The sequence below is a fragment of the Terrapene carolina genome, unplaced genomic scaffold (assembly GCF_002925995.2).
Source record: "Terrapene carolina triunguis isolate 2854851 unplaced genomic scaffold, T_m_triunguis-2.0 Scaffold406, whole genome shotgun sequence".
Taxonomy (NCBI): Eukaryota; Metazoa; Chordata; order Testudines; family Emydidae; genus Terrapene; species Terrapene triunguis.
The window spans coordinates 2,229,879-2,247,639 of record NW_020664757.1 but is presented as its reverse complement, the minus strand read 5'-3'; the positions used below and the strand labels follow the sequence as shown (position 1 = coordinate 2,247,639).

The window sequence follows — 17,761 nt, the reverse complement described above, 5'->3', positions numbered from 1 at the left end:
CTAAGCTAACATTATGTCTAGGTTTATATGCAAAGTACACTTTCAGACCACTAACCAACACGGGCAAATCTAACAATGGGGAACTGTGTACCTGTAACTCTTCATTGTTGGATGCTGTAGCATAGACAGATTGTGGGTGTTTTTACCATATGTTGTCTGACCCTGCCCTTAGAATTGGTATCTGAGCCCAGTTCAGAGCAGAGTAAAGCCTATTTCTACAAGGAGTTGAGAATTATAGAGCTACATTTTCCCAATGTAGATAAGCCCTCTGATGACCAAGCTCCAAATATGAAGTGAAGCTGAAATCTGTATTGACAAAGAAAGTTCCCCAAGGGAGAAAGAAATAAAAAGCTAAATAAAATTAAAAAAAAAAGATCAGACAACTTTCCACTGAGAGATTAAGAGGATGGGGGGAGGAGGGGAGGAAAATATTCAGTGGCTTGTTCATAATATAAATGGAAGTACCTAGCAAATGGTATTCTTCTGAGTCAGTCAAGAGAATCTGAGCTTCTAGATTACATGCTAGCTGTTTCTTGTGCTCTAACCACCCATCATACTTAGGCCTTGTGTACATTGCAGAGTTTTGTTGGCAAAAGGTAAAACAGTGGAGGCGTACACACTGCAATCCCACTTTTGGTGACAAAGCTCTTCAGTTTTGGTGGCAAAATAAAACCACTATGACAAGAGACATAGCACTTCTTGCGCAAAAGTATTGTCAACGAAGTGCCACTGTAGATGCTGCCGTTCATTACGTTAGTAGACATAACTGGCCTCCCCCAGTATCCCACAATGCCCACTGACTGCTCTGCTCACGGTTTTGAACTCGGCTACCCTGCAGGCATGCACCCCTACCCTTTCCAAGCTGCAGAAAGCGTTGACATTCCTCAGCCTGGAGAGCTCACAGAGCTCCTGAGAAGGCTGTGGGAGAACTCAGAGGGAATCACAGAACACTTAATGTGGAATCGGCAGGCAGAGCAGGCTGCTGTGGTGTGTGGGGAGGAGAGAGACTGCTCTGCTGTGCAGAGTGGGGGGGCCCTGATGTGCGAGGGTGTTCCCCTCCCCCAAGATTGTTAGTTCAGGCTGCTGTCTGAACTTAGAGACAGCATGCTGACTCTCCCTCAACACACACAAACTGTCTCTCACATATACACTCCCACAATACACACAAGCTCCCTGTCACACACTCCCTCCCCCCACATACACTTCAGTTGAAGAGCAGCTGGCAATCTAGTAGGATGCCCATGGAACAATGGGATTGAGAAACCTGCAACATGTGATGCTGTACCTGCCCCATGAGGCATTGCAAACCCTTCCCAAAGCACCCTGCAGTCAGTTGCACAGTGGGATAGCTACCCCAGTGCACTTCTCTTTGTGTCGATGCACTCTGCCGATGCGCAAGGAGCATAGTGTGGATGCGCTCTGTTGACACAAGGAGCACTTTAATTAAAGTGACGTAACTTTTGTCAACAAAACTCTACAGTGTAGACAAGGCCTTAGAACCTTAACAGTTAAACTGTATCAGATGATGAAATAGAGTAGCTGAAACTGTCTGCACCAGAGCGCATGGAAAGAGCTACAGTCCTCTGAGTCTTGCCAAATAGGCTCTTCAGTGCCAGGCTCGTCAAGCATCCACAACTCACAAACCTTTGACAGCCCTGAATATAATTACTGGACATCTCTACGTGGTAAAATGAAACTTTTGTTTCAATTTAATATATATTTAGTGCTTGTGAATGGTTCCAGACCAACACTGGACAATGTGTTCCCCTATTTATCCAGAGGAGGTACATACCGAAGTCAGCAACACTACAAGCTTCCCCATCCATTTCCATTGATATACCTCAACTATGACCTAGGACAGGGGTCTCAAACTCAAATGACCATGAGGGCCACATGAGGACTAGTACATTGGCCCGAGGGCCGCATTACTGACACCTCCCCCACGCCGCCTCTCGGCCCTGCCCCCACTCCACCCCTTCCATGAGGCCCCGCCCCTGCCCCGCCTCTTCCCACCCCTTCCCTGCCCCCATTCCAACCCCTTCCCCAAAATCCCTACCCCAACTCTGCCCCCTCCCTGCCCCCAGGGGGAGCAGGAGGGGTGTGGGGTGTGGCGGGGGCTCAGGGCAGGGAGTTGGGGTGTGGGGTGCAGGAGGGGTGAGGGGTACAGCAGGGGTGCAGGGTGCACAGGGCAGGGGGTTGGAGTGCAAGGGGGTGCAGGGTGCGGAAGTGGGATCAGGGCAGTGGGTTGGGGTGCAAGAGGAGTGCGGGGTGCGGGAGGGGTTCAGGGCAGGGGTCAGGGTGCAGGGTATGGCAGGGGGTCGGGGTGCAGGAGGGGTGCGGCATGGGGCTCAGGGCAGTGGGTTGGGATGCAGGAGGGGTGCAGGGTGAGGCAGGGGATCGGGGTGCAGGGTGTGGCAGGGGGCTCAGGGCAGGAGGTTTGACTGCAGGAGAGGTTCGGGGGGCAGGATCTGGCCCGGCACGTACCAGGGGCAGGGCAGGGCAGGCTCCCTGCCTGCCTGCCTGCCCTGCCCCCTCGCTGCTCCGGGAAGAGGCTGGAACATGGGAAAGGGGGGGGCGGCGGAAGGGCTGTGTGTTGCTGTTGCTTCAGGCACCGCCCCCAGCAGCTCCCATTGGCTGGGAACCCCCGCAAATTTTGAGAAAATTTCATTTACTGTTTCATTATTGTCAAGTAGTATATCTAAAATGGAATATATGCTGGCAAATTAAGACTCAAGAAAGAATGCAATGAAATATGCTTAAGAAAGGAGTATTCGTGTATTGTTTATATATAGCTAAATATCATGACTGACCATTGCTTTTCATTTTATAACTTTAAATATTGAAAATTCTTCACCAAGAAACATTGCACAGTATACGCATAACACTCCCTCTCAGGCTTCTATTCAATTACTGCATCCATTCTAAGGGAAGGAGTCCCATGGGACACAGTTAATTGTGAGTTGTTAGAACCGCCTCAAAAATATGTTTTTCATTTGGTGTTTTTTGGAAGTGACAAACCAAAATATTACAAGAATGACTTAAAACCTAATTACTGTCTAATCTATGTACAGTTATTAGCACTCACCCTTCCAGAATATGTTCAGGAGGCAAGAAAAGCAGAAATAAAAATCTCAGTTAGGGAAAGTTACTCAAGCAAGTCCTTCGCTCAGAGGTTATCAACAAGGCCGAGCACCATTCCAATTACCATATATACTCGTTCATAAGCCAAATTTTTTTAGTAAAAAAGGGAAGCATCAGAGAAGGGGGTCGGCTTATGAACGGGAACAGAGAGGGAGAGGGGGGACACAGACCCTCCCCCCAAGAGAGGGGGCAAGGAGAGGCAGCACAGCCAACAGAGCCAGAAGGGAAGAGGCGGGGCCAGAGTTTCTCCGCTTCTGGCCACGCTGCTCTCCCCGCAGCCTCCGAAGCAGCTGCAGCTCTGGGGCTGGCTGGCTGCCGCCGTGCTGCCCGGGCCTGCCTGCTGGAGCAGGCTGCCGCCAGGCCAGAGATATTCTCCCCTGGCCTGCCCCAGCTAAGGTGGGAAGGGACAGGATGGGGAGAGTGTGGAGTCCCAGGCTAGGGGTGGGGTCATGTGGGAGGTGGTCACAGGGGTTACTCCCCTGACCCCCAGCTTCTCTCCCCCCCCTCCAAAAATTTCCCACCAGTTGCTGTCCCGGCCCATCAGGGTAAGCAGCTAGCGTGCCGGCACACTTTGTTTACTTAGGTTTACCTCCGTGCCTGCGGACGTTCGAGGTAAACAAACCAGCAGCTTATCCTGATGGCCCAGGAGCCAAAGTTTGCCGACCCCTGAATTACAAGGTCGGCTTATGAATGGGTCATAAAAAATTTTCATTTTTACTTATCCATCTTGGGGGGGTTGGCTTATAAACGAACCGGCTTATGATCAAGTATATACCGTACATCTGTAGATCTCTAGAGCAGATAACACTTTTCAAATTCCAGAGAACAAGAATGTACCCACAAAACTCATTGGCGGGACAATTCAGCCATTTTCAGTAACCAATTGCTATATGCCAAGCAACAGAAGAGATCAGGTCATGTTTCCTGTCCTGAAGCCTTTGTGTGTGTCTGAAGACAGAGATAGAACTTCTTTAGCATGATTCGAGGGGGAATAGACAGCTGTGGTCAGATGACATTAAGAAACAGATTTGGGTCACGTCTACATCACGGTTGCTGCAGCTGTGCTGCTGCAGCACCCATGGTGAAGGTGCTTCCTACAGTGGCGGAAGGGATTTCTCATATCCAAGCAATGTAGCTAGGTGATCAAATTTTTAAGTGCAGACCAGGCCTTAGGATATCACTGTAGCTTCCTGATAGTAAAATGAGTATTGTTTCTTTATGCATAGATGGTGCTGCACAGCTGATCATTTCCAGAAAGATAAGAAGTCTCTTCCTCGCAGACTGGTGTATACTGAAGGTTGGGGGGAAAAGATGGACATTTCAGGCAGAGAGATTGCCATCCCATAAGGCCAAGTCTACATTAGAAAGGTTTGCTGGTACAGTTACACTGGCAAACCCTCCTAGCATATGTACAGCTTACCCTGGCAAAAAAGCGCTTTTGTCTTTTGTTGATATAGTTTATATCAGTGGTTCCCAAACTTTTTTCCACCAAGGTTCCCTTTGGCACCTAAATATCCTGGATCCCTTTCATTTCCTAAAACAACAACAACATGAAACTTCTGTATATTAGCTAGGTTTATTATGACACACATGCACAAGCGCACACACAGTTGAGTTTACTAGTCTCAGGATTCCCTGGGCTCAGTTACCATATCCACCATAGAGTCCTGAAACCCTACTTCACTTGATCTGTATTTGTTTCCCCTAAATAGGTTATTACTTCCTTATCTTGTAGAAGTGTTGAGTCTTGACATCTGTGGCAGAAAGTAATTCTAAGCCCTCAAAGGAGGGTGAGGGGGTGTAATAACCTGAATGGGCAAGGGCAGTACTACTGGAATGCTCCCACCACTCATGCCCGGTCCATGAGAGGTCATGCTAAGCGCAGGATGCCATTTTGAGAATAAAATGGCATCCTCCATATAGCAAAAGTGCCAGAATGCCAAAATGTTCTGGCCCTGGCTCAAAGTACAGACCCCCACATAACGACAATGGATCAGCAGAGATCCAGGGATCCCACTTTGGGAACCAATGGCTTACAGGAGTTCAGCGAGTGAAATAAGCTACACTAGCATGAAAATGCTTCTGCCGGTGTAACGGAATAGCGGTCTCTCAAAATTCTCACACTCCTAACTGACATTGCTATACTGACAAAGGTTTTGAGTGGAGACCTGGCCTAAGAATATGGAATATTCTCCTAACGAAAGTGATGGAAGCCCTAACACTGAAGTAATTTTGAAGTAGATTGGACAAAGCAGTAGAATATACAGTAGTATAGCAGGGAACAATTTTGCCAGTAACAGGGGAGATGGAAAAAGGATTATATCTAGTCCATCTCTAATGTCTCTCTTTGGTAAAGAGTAAACAAAATTGCCTTTAATATTTTAATCCTTACCACTCTTAATTTAATTACATACTATCACATCACAAATAAAGGTAGAGTTTTTTGATCTATATACACAGACAACAATGAAAAATCTTGGCAATCATGGTGATAAGTTGTTACCTAATTGGTACATCTGCATTACAGCAGGAAGCTATAGTTCCCAGCTCAGACAGTAAGGTCTAGTCTACATTACAGACCTATATTGGTATAACTTCATTGCTTAGGGATCTGAAAAATCCACACCCCCAAATGACTTAGTTATACCGACCTAACCCATCATCAACATGGCTACCACCTTTCGGGGAGTTGGATTAACTATGCCAACAGGAAAACTCTCTCCCATCAGCTTAGAGCATCTTCATTAAAGTGCTACAGCAGCGCAGCTGCATCAGTTGCAGCTTTTTAACTGGCCTAACACACTAGCTCTGATCAAGCGAATGCTCTAAAAACAGCAGTCTGATCATGGCAATATGGGCGGCCACCTGAGTACAATCTTGTCTGAGACCTTAGGTATGTACTGAGGTGGCTAGTCAAACTGCCACCACCCATTCTGCTGTGACCGCATTGCTATTTTTAGCAAACTACCATGATCAGTGCTAGCACAAGTACGTCAGCCTGAGCTGGGAATTACACCTTCCAGTTGCAGTGCAGATGTACCCTAAAGTTTTTTGATCAAAATTAAATTTTATGGAAAGAAGAATCAAAGACTGCAGGGTTAGCTAGTCATGTTCCAGACATAAATTCAGGAGCCACACTTGGATAAGTAATTTCCTATTCTCTAGGGTTGCTTATTCTTTGGCCTCCTGTGGCAACTTCCCTGGTATTCCAACTTATGCCCTCTTCATACCAATATCCATATCAGTGCCATCAAGAGTAGCAATTCATGACACAAAGTTGCCCTTACCTGCTTTGTGTTGGGTGGGTGAACAGTGAGCATCGTGGGCTGCGACGTTTTATCATCAAGTCTTCAGAGAGGGATAGAAGATTTTTTTCCCTAAGAGTTCAGCATTCATGAAAACTGCTAGAACAGCAGCCAAAGTCTTCTCTAAATCAACATAATATAGCTTTTGTAGAGGGATCACAAGCAACACAGCCTTCCTAACATTAGCCTTCCAGCATGCCTCAATTCTGACCTGGAGCAACAGCTTGGGCATTCACTCGTTAGCCTCTTTTCTGAGACTACCAATAAATGGTGCCAATGTGAAAATGTGTTTTAAGATGTGGATACCTAAGCCATTGGGAATGGAACCGAGACCAATTCATTTCAGACATTCCATAGTCACCATCCTATTTCATATCTGAATCATTGACCTGAACATGAGTCTCTGTAGCCAAGTACTAATACGCTAGATGACAATGTTCAGACTGCTACATTATGGTGAATGTTTTGCAAAGAAAAAAAAAAGGAGTAGTAATGATTGGAAGGGAATATTTGGACTCAGAATGAAAATCATCAGGGATTGGGGGAGGAGAAGGGGAACCTCAGGTCATGAAGTTCATCCCTATGCCTAGACAGAGGTGGTTCTCTAGACTTTTTGTTTTGGTTTTTTAAAGAAAAACAAAATCCCACACTACAGATTAAACAATGAATGCTGGTTGAAAATAATACATGACTTCAGACTGAACCAAGTTTATCCCTCACAAAATTAAGCTTTTATAAACCTAAGGCCAACAGGAACTTTTAACAGTTCAAACACTGCAGCACAAGAAACCAGACACTAACTAAACACAAAAGTGATACTGGGTTAATTAATTTTCCATTGTCCAAACTGAGAAATGTACACAGTACCTAACAGCATAAATAAGTGTTTTTTTCTGAGAGAAATCACTTTTAAGACAGTAGGCCATTAATAGTAACACACAGGGTGGATAAAAAGCAAAGTTTTCTGTTATTTAAATTATAGTGTTTTTTCTCTAAATAAACCGGTTTAAAATGAAATCCAAATGTAATGCAAACTCTGTTAAGGCATAAATTTATTATAATCTCTTAAAACATTTAAATACAAAAATAAATATGCTGAATCCAGGAGCCTCTATCAAAAACTGACTTAAATGCTGCTTTTCTATACAAAAAAAGAATCAGGCGGGGGGAAAAAATCTAATTTTTGAGGTGAAGCTTTATAAATATGGCACAATAGGTTACGTACTGTATTAAGGACTTGTTAGGTTTAATAAAATACATTTTAAATGCTGTTGTGTGTGTTGAATTAAATTGCAGTTACCATTCTAATGCAGCTTGACACAAATCATGACCCAAATATTAATTATCTAGTAAATCATCTTTCACCATTTTCTAACATACTAAAATGTACAATTAATAAGAATGTGAAAATATTGAACTATATAATTGCCTAAATGTATATATTTATAGTGTACCATCCTAGGTAGCAAAAGCTGCATCAAAACTAGCGCAAAAGTTCTATTTAGCTATAACCATTAAAGCATGTTGATTTACCTTTCTTCAAAAAATAATTGAAGCACAAGTGGAAAAGTTGACAAATAGTTTTAAATTGATGCATTCCACTTAGTGATTTAAACGTAAGCTTGTTCACAATGTATGATTTTATAGTATGTCTTTTAAATAGCCTGGGGAAATGTAGAGTAATAACACCATAGTCAAGAATGAAAGGCAAAGATAAGGTACCTTCCACACAAGTTTCAAAGTACTTTAAAAAGTGCTCAATAGGGTTCTTGTGTGGCTTGTTAAGTATTATACCCATTTTAACAGGTGGAAACAAGGCAGAGATTACATGACTTGTCCCATACGACACAAAGTGAAAGTGACAGACTCAGGAACAGAACCCAGGAGCCTTGATTCCCAATTCATGCAAACTTACCATTAGATAAAAACGGTCTACCTCTCATATTTTAAAGAATTAAGGAAATGACTCTACTTGTTATCATTTTAATAAGAAAAAAAAAACACTGCAGAACTACATCTCCTTCCCCAGGTCAGACTGAGGGTATGTCTACACTTACAACACTACAGCAGTACAGCTGCAGCAGTGCTTCAGTTCAGCAGACACTACCAACACTGACGGGAGGGGTTCACCCCTGGCTGCAGGTATCTAGCACTATCTACACCTGGGGTTAGGTCAGCATAGCTACAAATCTGGGGGATGGATTTTTCACACCCTGAGAGACCTAGTAAGTTGATGTAAGTCCCTAGTGTAGACCAGCCCTAAGACAATGCAATGCCCGGAACACAGGCCCCTAGAAGAGATGCATGGGCATCAGAAATAAAGCTCCAGGATGAAGACTGTATTCAACAACTTAATTCCTTTAGCACAATGGAACTTGTACAATAAAGTTAAAGCTAATCTGTCCAGAAGAAACAGCTTTCTTGGGGGCTTGCCTGAAACTGTGAACTCACACAGGAACTAAGGACCTCCACAAACTTCACCACCATCCGTTCTATGTGCAAGGAGTACTTCTTTGACCTTGCCTTCTCTAACATATACTAACATTTTATTAAAAACCACAAAACAAAATGCTCTACTCCACACACCTCCCCCCAGGGAGAGGATGAAAGAACAAACATGTGACAGATGTTTGTGACACTGCTTAATGCACTACTGGAAGGCATTCAGATATTATGGTGATGAGCATGGTATAAAGAACCTGTGCAGAATGACATTCTTCCCCAAGATAGAACCTCTGCCCTTGGGAGCAATAAAGATGGCAACAGGGATCTCATCTCCCTCTTCCAGAGAGGCAAAGGGTCCCCCAGTACTTACCCAAGAAGATAACTGTGTAGCATAGCCAAACTTTATTTCCTGGGACAATGTTCACAGGGCTCCCAGAATAGTGAGCCTTTGAGTTAACACCCCTTTGAGATGCATGGGGCAGTTCATAGCCCTCAGAGCAATTGTTTGGCTATCTGCAAACTCAAGCAGTCATGACTGAGATCGAGATGCTCAGTCCACATTTTCAAGGTTCTCTTTGCATCATGCAGGTGAGAAACAAAGTTAAAACTTAAATTCCAATACATCACATGACCAATATGAGCCAGTAGTGCCTGTTGTCTTAACCCAGTACTGCTTCTGCCCCTAATATACAGAGAAATTTGCTGCTACGATTTCATTTTAAACATGAAACAGTAAACAACAAAAAAAGCCTCTGAATTTTAGAACTGTTTGAAATCATCAAGTAAATTACTATAGCCTAACCTCTTTCCTTCTCTAGCGTTATAATATTTACAGTGGTAACCTGAGGTCGGAGGAATGGGGTTTACAAAGAAACACTCAGGGCTTGTCTACACTACCGCGGTAGTTCGAAGGCTGGAAATCGAACTTCCGGGTTCGATTTATCGCGTCTGGTCTGGACGCGATAATTCGAACCAGGAAGTGCTCGCCGTCGACTGCGGTACTCCACCTCAGCGAGAGGAGTACCGCGGAGTCGACGGGGGAGCCTGCCTGCCGCGTGTGGACCGCGTCTGAACCGCGGTAAATTCGAACTAAGGTATGTCGACTTCAGCTACGTTATTCACGTAGCTGAAGTTGCGTACCTTAGATCGAATTGGGGTGTTAGTGTAGACCAGGCCTCACAGATGCTATTACCGGTCATTTTCTGCCCGGCCCTGTAAGCTGCTGCTGCCCGCCCCCCCACGAGCGCGCACTGGGCTCCTCGCTGTCTCCGTGCCCCACCGGCCCGGCCCCGGCCCGCACCAGAAGGGCCGCGACCTTCACCGCCCTGGGGCCGGGTGCTGAGTAGGGCTCACCCGTGGTTCTGGGCTAAGTTGTGAGCAAAGGCTCCGAGTCCGAGACAAGCTGCGGCCGCGGCTCCGCTCGCACCAACCAGGACCCGGCCGGCGCCTGCTCGGGGCTTCAGAGCACGTGGGGGCGCGGAACGAGTCCGTTCGCCGCTCCCGGGGCGGGGGCAAACCCGGAGAGAGGCGGCGGGGCTTGGGGCAGCCCGGGCACTCGGGGCGGGACAGGCCGGGGCGGGGTCAGTCACCTTTGAAGAAGCGCAGGGCCAGGCCGTACAGCTCCTCCAGGCCGAACCCCCAGCGCTGCTCCGGACTCAGCGCCGCTGCCTCTTCCGCGTCCCCTCCGGCCTCCTCCGGGAGCCCGGGGCCCGGCCGGCTCCACCCCGCCGCGTTCCCCGCCCGGGGATCCGGCTGCCCCGGCCGGGCGTCCCCGGGCCGCTCCTCGGAGTCGGGGCTCAGGGTCAGCCCGTCTATGGAGACCTCGAGCCGCTCCGAGCTTAGCGCCGCCACCACCGCCGCCATCCTCCCTCAGCCTCCGGCTCGGCTCGGCTGGGGCGGGGCGGCCACGTCCCGACTTCCGGTCCCCTCCGACCCGGAACTTCCGGCACCACCGCGCAGCTCCACGGGCCCCGCCCCCCCCCCCCCCTCCCCGGGGCAGTGGCGGCTGTCGATGTTTACAACAGTGGGAGGAATTTGAGGCAGATCATGTTTCATCTCCGCTTTCAAACGTTCTCTGAGCTCTGTCCCCCCCCTCATTGACTGTTCTGCCTTTGGACTGTAAATCTGTGCGCTCTTATTGAACGAATGGTGGGGCGGATTAGGTTATTTGCAAGTACAGATGACAAGTGTATACACTGTGCTTTACAAGTTTGAAATGTTATCATCAGAGCCCGCTGTAATCAATAAATACGTGTAATAAAAAAAATAGTTTTCAAGTTTTTGATCTGCCACATTTTGTGCTTGATTCACAGTGTTCGTGTATTGTGTTTCATAAATATTTTATTATGCAGCAGCTGCATTACTTAATCCTTCTAAAAAATAAGCTAAGTGTCTGGTTTAAGAAACTTTGAATTCCTTATTCTAAAACACATCCTCAGTGTAAAAGGAACTGAATTTGTGACTGGACCTGTCAGGTTTGCCCTGTTTTACTCAAATGGAAGGAAATACTTTTTTGCATTCTTATATAAGTTTGTTTCCTTGCTCATTTTGGCCTTGTCTACATTAGGAAAAAAAGTTGTGCTCTTACCTCACTGTTAAAGATAAAATCCTAGTGAAGACAAAACAATTTGTAGTTTTCTCATGTTAGGAGGTCAAGGTAAAGACTAAAGGAAGCCTAGAATTTACCTGCACCTGCCACCTCATTAAAAGTACAAAGTGCCTTGTCTGCAGTAGGATTTTATCTTGGGTTAGCTGACATGAGGGAAGACAACACCCTTTTTTCCTAGTGAAGATGCACCCTTGTGTCTCCTTTCTGCAATTTTTAGTAGTTTGTGAACTTCCAACTATCTACTGAGTGTTTACTGGTCACATTGAAATGCCCCTTTGTTTCAAGCTGCTAAATTACATTAAAGAAAGTGAAATTACATTGAGGAATTATTAATGTTACACTTCCACGTGAGCAATTGCTGTAGGTGCCCCAGGGAGGTTATGCAATTGCAACTGTGTGACCAGGTGATCTGCCCAATTATAAAGAGAAGGAGAAGTGTCCATGCAATGTGGTATTAAGATGCAGGTTCACATTATGAAAGAGTTTAGGAAGCTACTGGCAATAGAAAATTGGTGAGAATATTCTCCAAAGGTGAATTTTTCAATTTGTGGACATGCACATTTTTTGCTAAAAAACCAAAATTCTAATAGTTATGTTACACTCATACAGTCAGGGAATATAAACCTGCCCGGAGAGCTATGTATCCAGTCAGCCATAGCTAATACAACTCAAATGTCTTATACCAAACACTTACAATTAATAAATGTTTGCCATAAATATTTGACAAAATAATTCCCAATAGTTTATACATTACAGGAAATGATTAGCAATTGGTGGCTAATTCACAAATAGTATAAGAAGGCTATATCCACCAAATACATTATGCACTCGGCTCTAGTAATCACTGATCCTGGAGGGGAAAAGAAATGCAGAAGAGATTAGAGTCTCTGAGAGGTCTGGGGGTAACAGCAGGGGCATCCATAGAAAAGCACAGTCCTGGAAACACAAGATGTAACACACAAGAAGTCAAGTGATTTAATTATATAAACAGATAATAGATAACAAAGGCTCACTAGGTGCTTTATATCAAGGGACCAGCCCCCCATCCTCCATCCCAAGATCCCATCAAATACCTTTCTATAAGACTGCCTCACTCCACCAAATGACTCTCCTGACAATGGGATTGGGGGAAAGCAGAAGAAAGCCCTGTATTTAAAGGTAAAAGGCCCCTCCTCTCAAGGCAGTCAGAGTGAACACCCTGGCTCCTCCACCAGTCTGTACCTTCCTACAAGGAAGGAGGGTTATGTTCCACCCTCCAGCAATTTCTAACAGAAGAGGGGTCTAGACTTCCTCTTACCCCATAAGTGACATGAAGTACCCATGTGATTTAATATGTCAGCTCTGCTAGAGCAAACTAGCTAAGTATTTTTAGGGTTGCCAACTCTCCAGGATTAGCCTGGAGTCTCCTGGAATTGGCATTAATCTCCCAGCGACTATTGAAAGCAACCCAGGAGATTTTAATAGGATATTTTAAGAAAGTGACATTATGTCATGTTGGGGGAAAAAATCTCCCAGAATAGCTTCAGTCAGAGTTGACAACCCTAAGTATTTTTATTATTTCAAGTGCACATCTCTGAACAGCCAGCCTCTGCTGCAGGCTCATAACAGTAAGATGTTGAGGCAGTCAGTCATTCACAGGGGAAATCTGATGATCAGCTGCTATGGCACAGTCATTTGTCTCAGTATTAGTAAGTGGGACAGACATGAACACAATGTTCCTAGCAACCCTGGAATTATGCCAGGCCTGAGCTCTAGTAATGCAAGAAGGAAGCTCTAGACTAGTACCTTTTATTACAAGAGATTAAACTGAATGAGAGTGTCCCTGGCCAATCAGAGTGCCCTTCCCTCCCTCCCCCATTATGATAGAAACTCAAACTAAATGAAAGGGTGGAGTTCTATTAAGTCTGGCAGCTAAATTTCACACTTGAGTGGTGGCAGAATTTACCTTCTTCCAGAGCATTAAGATTCTGTCCCTTCCTATAGGATATTTCTGTTTTTCTTTGTTTCTTTCTTTTTTTGTTTTGTTTGTCCCTGAGGGTTATGCTATGTGGGCACAATCTAGAATAGGAAGAGGAGCCTAAGGGCTTAGATCCTTTATCCACCTGAATTTTATGTGCCCCTTCCCTACAGGAAATAGGTCCCAACTATACTGTAAAATCAACAATGTTGACTATTACAATATGGCAGGATCCCAAGACTATTAAAGATGCAAAACAAAGACAAATTGAGTTTGTGCCTAAGCTACTTTATTGTGTATAAACAACAGTTGTTTTAAGTATTTTTTTCTGCTTTTTTAAAGAAGAAATTTAGATTTCCCCACTTTGAAAGACTATCATAGGAAAGGTTACAAAGTAGCAGCCGTGTTAGTCTGTATCTGCAAAAAGAACAGGAGTACTTGTGGCACCTTAGAGACTAACAAATTTGTTAGGCTACGTCTTCACTACCCGCCGATCCGGCGGGTAGCAATCGGTTTATCGGGGATCGACTTACCGCGTCTCGTGAGGACGCGGTAAAATCGATCCCTGATGGCTCTACCGTCGACTCCGGAACTCCACCTCGACAAGAGGCGGTAGCGGAGTCGGCGGCAGCGCGGCAGCGGTCGACTTTCCCGCGTCTTCACCGCCAGGTAAGCCGACCTAAAATACGCAACTTCAGCTACGGTATTCACGTAGCTGAAGTTGCGTATCTTAGGTCGGAAGTCCGCTGTAGTGTAGACCTAGCCTAAGTCTCTAAGGTGCCACAAGTACTCCTGTTCTTTTTATCATAGGAAAGATTTCTGCTACTGGAAAACTGCTAGGATTATGACATCACAGCACCAAAGAAGTGAAACTTGATTGAGAGGAATTTAAATCTCTGTTTTTCATGAACACCCATTTAATTCAATAGCCCTACAAATCTTGGGGAGAAAAATAAGTCTGTTAAAGATGCAGCATCTCTTACTTTTCAATTAAGGCTGAGAGAATTCCTAATCCATGTCTCTGAAACCTCCAACAAGTTCTAATGCAAAACATGGAAAGACCAGATTCAATAATCCTGATTTTTCTAAGGTATAAAATAAGCTGCAGCAGGGGGAGGGGAAAAAAAGGGGGGGGGGAGGAGCTTCTATGTAGAAGCATAAAAAGTGCACAACCCTAATTTCTTTTCATTTGCATGGTTTAGTCTTGCACTGTACATGAGATCAAAGAGTATTTTTAATAGTGTCTCTGCATCACACTGCATCTTTGGAGTCTGCAAGGCTGTACTACAGATCAGAAACATAATTAAAACATAGAACCCAAAAGGGACTGAACTAGGGAGGAAATTCAAGCAAAAAATTCCCCACTAGTGCAGCTATTTTGGTGGTAGCACTGTTCAGTCCTACTGTTGCCCTGCTCATGTACTCACTTAGACCAATGCAAAATGAGTGTAAAGCACTACCAGTTAAGCATTTTACACCCACTTTCTAGGGTTACCATATTTCAGGTTCCCCAAAAGAGGACACTATGGGAGGAGGGAGGCTGAAGGGGAGAGGGGGAGCTGGAGGAAGAGTATAGGTGGAGGAGCTGAAGGGGATACCTGCAGCAGGGGTACTCACTGGAGGTAGGGGGCAGTGTCGTTCCCTGTCATGGTGGCAGGGCAGCTGGCGCAAGCCCAGGACGCAGTGACAGACAGCCACCAGTCAGCACCTACCTGCGGGATCCCCTCCCCAGGTTTGGGAGCCGGGGCCTAGGTGGGTGGGATCCAGCAGCTGTGGCTGCAGGGGAATGGACCAATCAGCTGCCAATTCAGGGGAGGGACTAATCGGGAAGCAGACCAAGCGGGGCTCTTTCTGAGCTGCAGCGACTGCTCTGCAAAAATCCAAGACATTTTCTGTTATTTGAAAAATCTGCCCGGACGGAGGCTCAAAGAAGAGGCAATGTCTGAGAAAACCCAGACATATGGTAACCCTATCACTTTGCCCTAGTGAAAATGGTCTCACAAGGTGCAGAAGAATCACTATTGTTGTGTAGATGACTTTCAGGCTCTGGCAACAGTTTTCAATACCACGTCCATTAACACAGACAGATGGGGTAAATTAACACAGTGCGGCACGTGGCTGCTGGAGCAGGAGAACTGTCTACACTAAAAGAACAGGAGTACTTGTGGCACCTTAGAGACTAACAAATTTATTTGAGCATAAGCTTTCGTGGGCTACAGCCCACTTCATCGGATGCTGTAGCCCACGAAAGCTTATGCTCAAATAAATTTGTTAGTCTCGAAGGTGCCACAAGTACTCCTGTTCTTTTTGCGGATACAGACTAACACGGCTGCTACTCTGAAACCTGTCTACACTAAGACTTTTCTTAAAAGAACCCTAGTGTAGACAGAGTTATACTAGTAGAAAAATGCCTATTTTTTCATGTACTGTGTATATATACCTGCCTTCTGTATTTTCCACTCCATGCATCTGATGAAGTGGGTTTTAGCCCACAAAAGCTTATGCCCAAATACATTTGTTAGTCTCTAAGGTGCCACAAGTACTCCTTGTTGTTTATACCAGTATAGTTTAGTCTGCTTTGGCCACGTGAAATAAGCTGTACACTGGCTTTTGCTAGCATAACTAAGTCAGTAAACAACCACACCTCTTATTGACATAGTCATTTTGGTAAAACTTTCCTATGGCCTGATCTATGCTAAAAACTTGGTCAGTTTAACTACGTAAATCAGGGGTGTGAAAAATCCACACCCCAAGCAGTATAGTTAAACCAATTAAAGTCTCCGTGGAGACAGCGCTAGCTTGACTGAAGTTCTTCCATTTACCCTAGCTACTACCTAGGTGGATTACCTTATGCTGACAAAAGAACCCCTCCTGCCAGCGTATGTAGCAGTATTTATGATGAATTACTACAGTGGCACAGCTGCAGCAGGGAAGCTGTGCCACTGTAGCGTTTAGAGTAGACAAGCCCTATGTTGCTACTACTGGTAGGAAGTTTGCTAAACAAGTACAAGATCAAACAATGTCTTAACCACATTGGGACACTCCCTTAAGGCAACCAGCTCCTCTGATAGAGTTGACTTTACAGAGTAGAGGGTACTGACATGAATATTGTTAGCAAATGCATGATTTGGCTATCTGTCCCAGAAACAACTCTGTGAATCAATAGCCAGGGAAATGGTCTCCACCCTTGAAGTGTTTAGCACCTATTTGAGACACATTTGTGCTGGCTCAGGGTTAGCTTGAGAAGGGGCGTGACACCTCCACTTGTTTTCATTGACTAAACCTGAATTTCATGTTTGTGCCCTGAAAGACCTGAATAAAGGGCTCTAGTCATAACTTGAGGAGGAGGAGGGACCATCAAGGAAGATTGTATGGCAGGGTTTTTACAGCATCCATCAACAGGATTTGAAAAGGGCTGTCAAGAGAACATCTAAGGTGGCTTTGCTAAGGAAGCAGGTGCTTGAGGTGGCCAATACAAAGGGGATGGGACAGCACGTCCGGGTCTTCGGCAGGAATTCGGCGGCGGGTCCCTCAGTCCCTCTCTTCCTCTTTGAGCTGCTGCCGAAGTGCCGCCGAAGAGGAACGGAGGGAGTGAAGGACCCACTGCTGAACTGCCACTGAAGAATGGAGTGGCGTGATTGAGCTGCCGCCGAAGTGCCGCCGATCGGATTTTTCTTTTTTTTTGCCCCTTGGGGCGGCAGAAACCCTGGAGCCGGCCCTGACACTACTGTAATCTCCTTCATGGTAAATGCAGAGAGATCCTCTTTCATTAGGTCCTTGGCTTCCACAGTCTCCTGGGAGATGCCCACTTCTCTGGTGCTGGCCAGTGCTGAAAAGTTTCACAGACGTTGGGGTCCATTCCTAGATTGCATGGCAACAGGATATTAGTTACTCGCTCTGGAGTCTGGGGTCTCCACACAACACCTAGTGCCAAACACAGCAGCTTTCAAACATGTCTTCCCTACTCTTTTCTTTGCACCTGCTTCTTCTTTTCTCCTGTACTCTGTTTCTTTGTAGCCTTTTCTCTTTAATTAAAATCAGATTATAAACTCTGCAGAGTAGAGATTTTTTCTTCATAGTCGACTGCAAAGCACCATATAAGTATCGTAATATGGCTGAGTGATAATTTAGTGGCTTCCTCACCCCCAGGGCTGAAAGTACCTAAAAGGACTTACTGGTACGCAGGGCCGGGGTCCTGAGCAGGGGGCGGGGCCTCAACCGAAAGTGGCAGGGACTTTAAATCCCCGGGCCCTTCAAATCGAGATTTAAAGGGCCTGGGGCTCCGGCTGCGGTAGCGGCGGCTGG

The 17,761-nt window shown here is 45.6% G+C and overlaps 1 protein-coding gene across 1 annotated transcript in view; it reads right to left on the bottom strand.

Moving 5' to 3' along the window:
• ACBD3 (acyl-CoA binding domain containing 3) overlaps nucleotides 1-10,776 on the bottom strand; it is a 34,053-nt gene extending 23,277 nt beyond the window's left edge. Inside the window, exon 1 of the mRNA XM_026658196.2 lies at nucleotides 10,481-10,776. Within this exon, the coding sequence (XP_026513981.1) occupies nucleotides 10,481-10,754 (274 nt within the window). The 5' untranslated portion in view covers nucleotides 10,755-10,776. The remainder of the gene's footprint in view (nucleotides 1-10,480) is intronic.
• Between the last annotated feature and the right edge of the window lie 6,985 nt (nucleotides 10,777-17,761).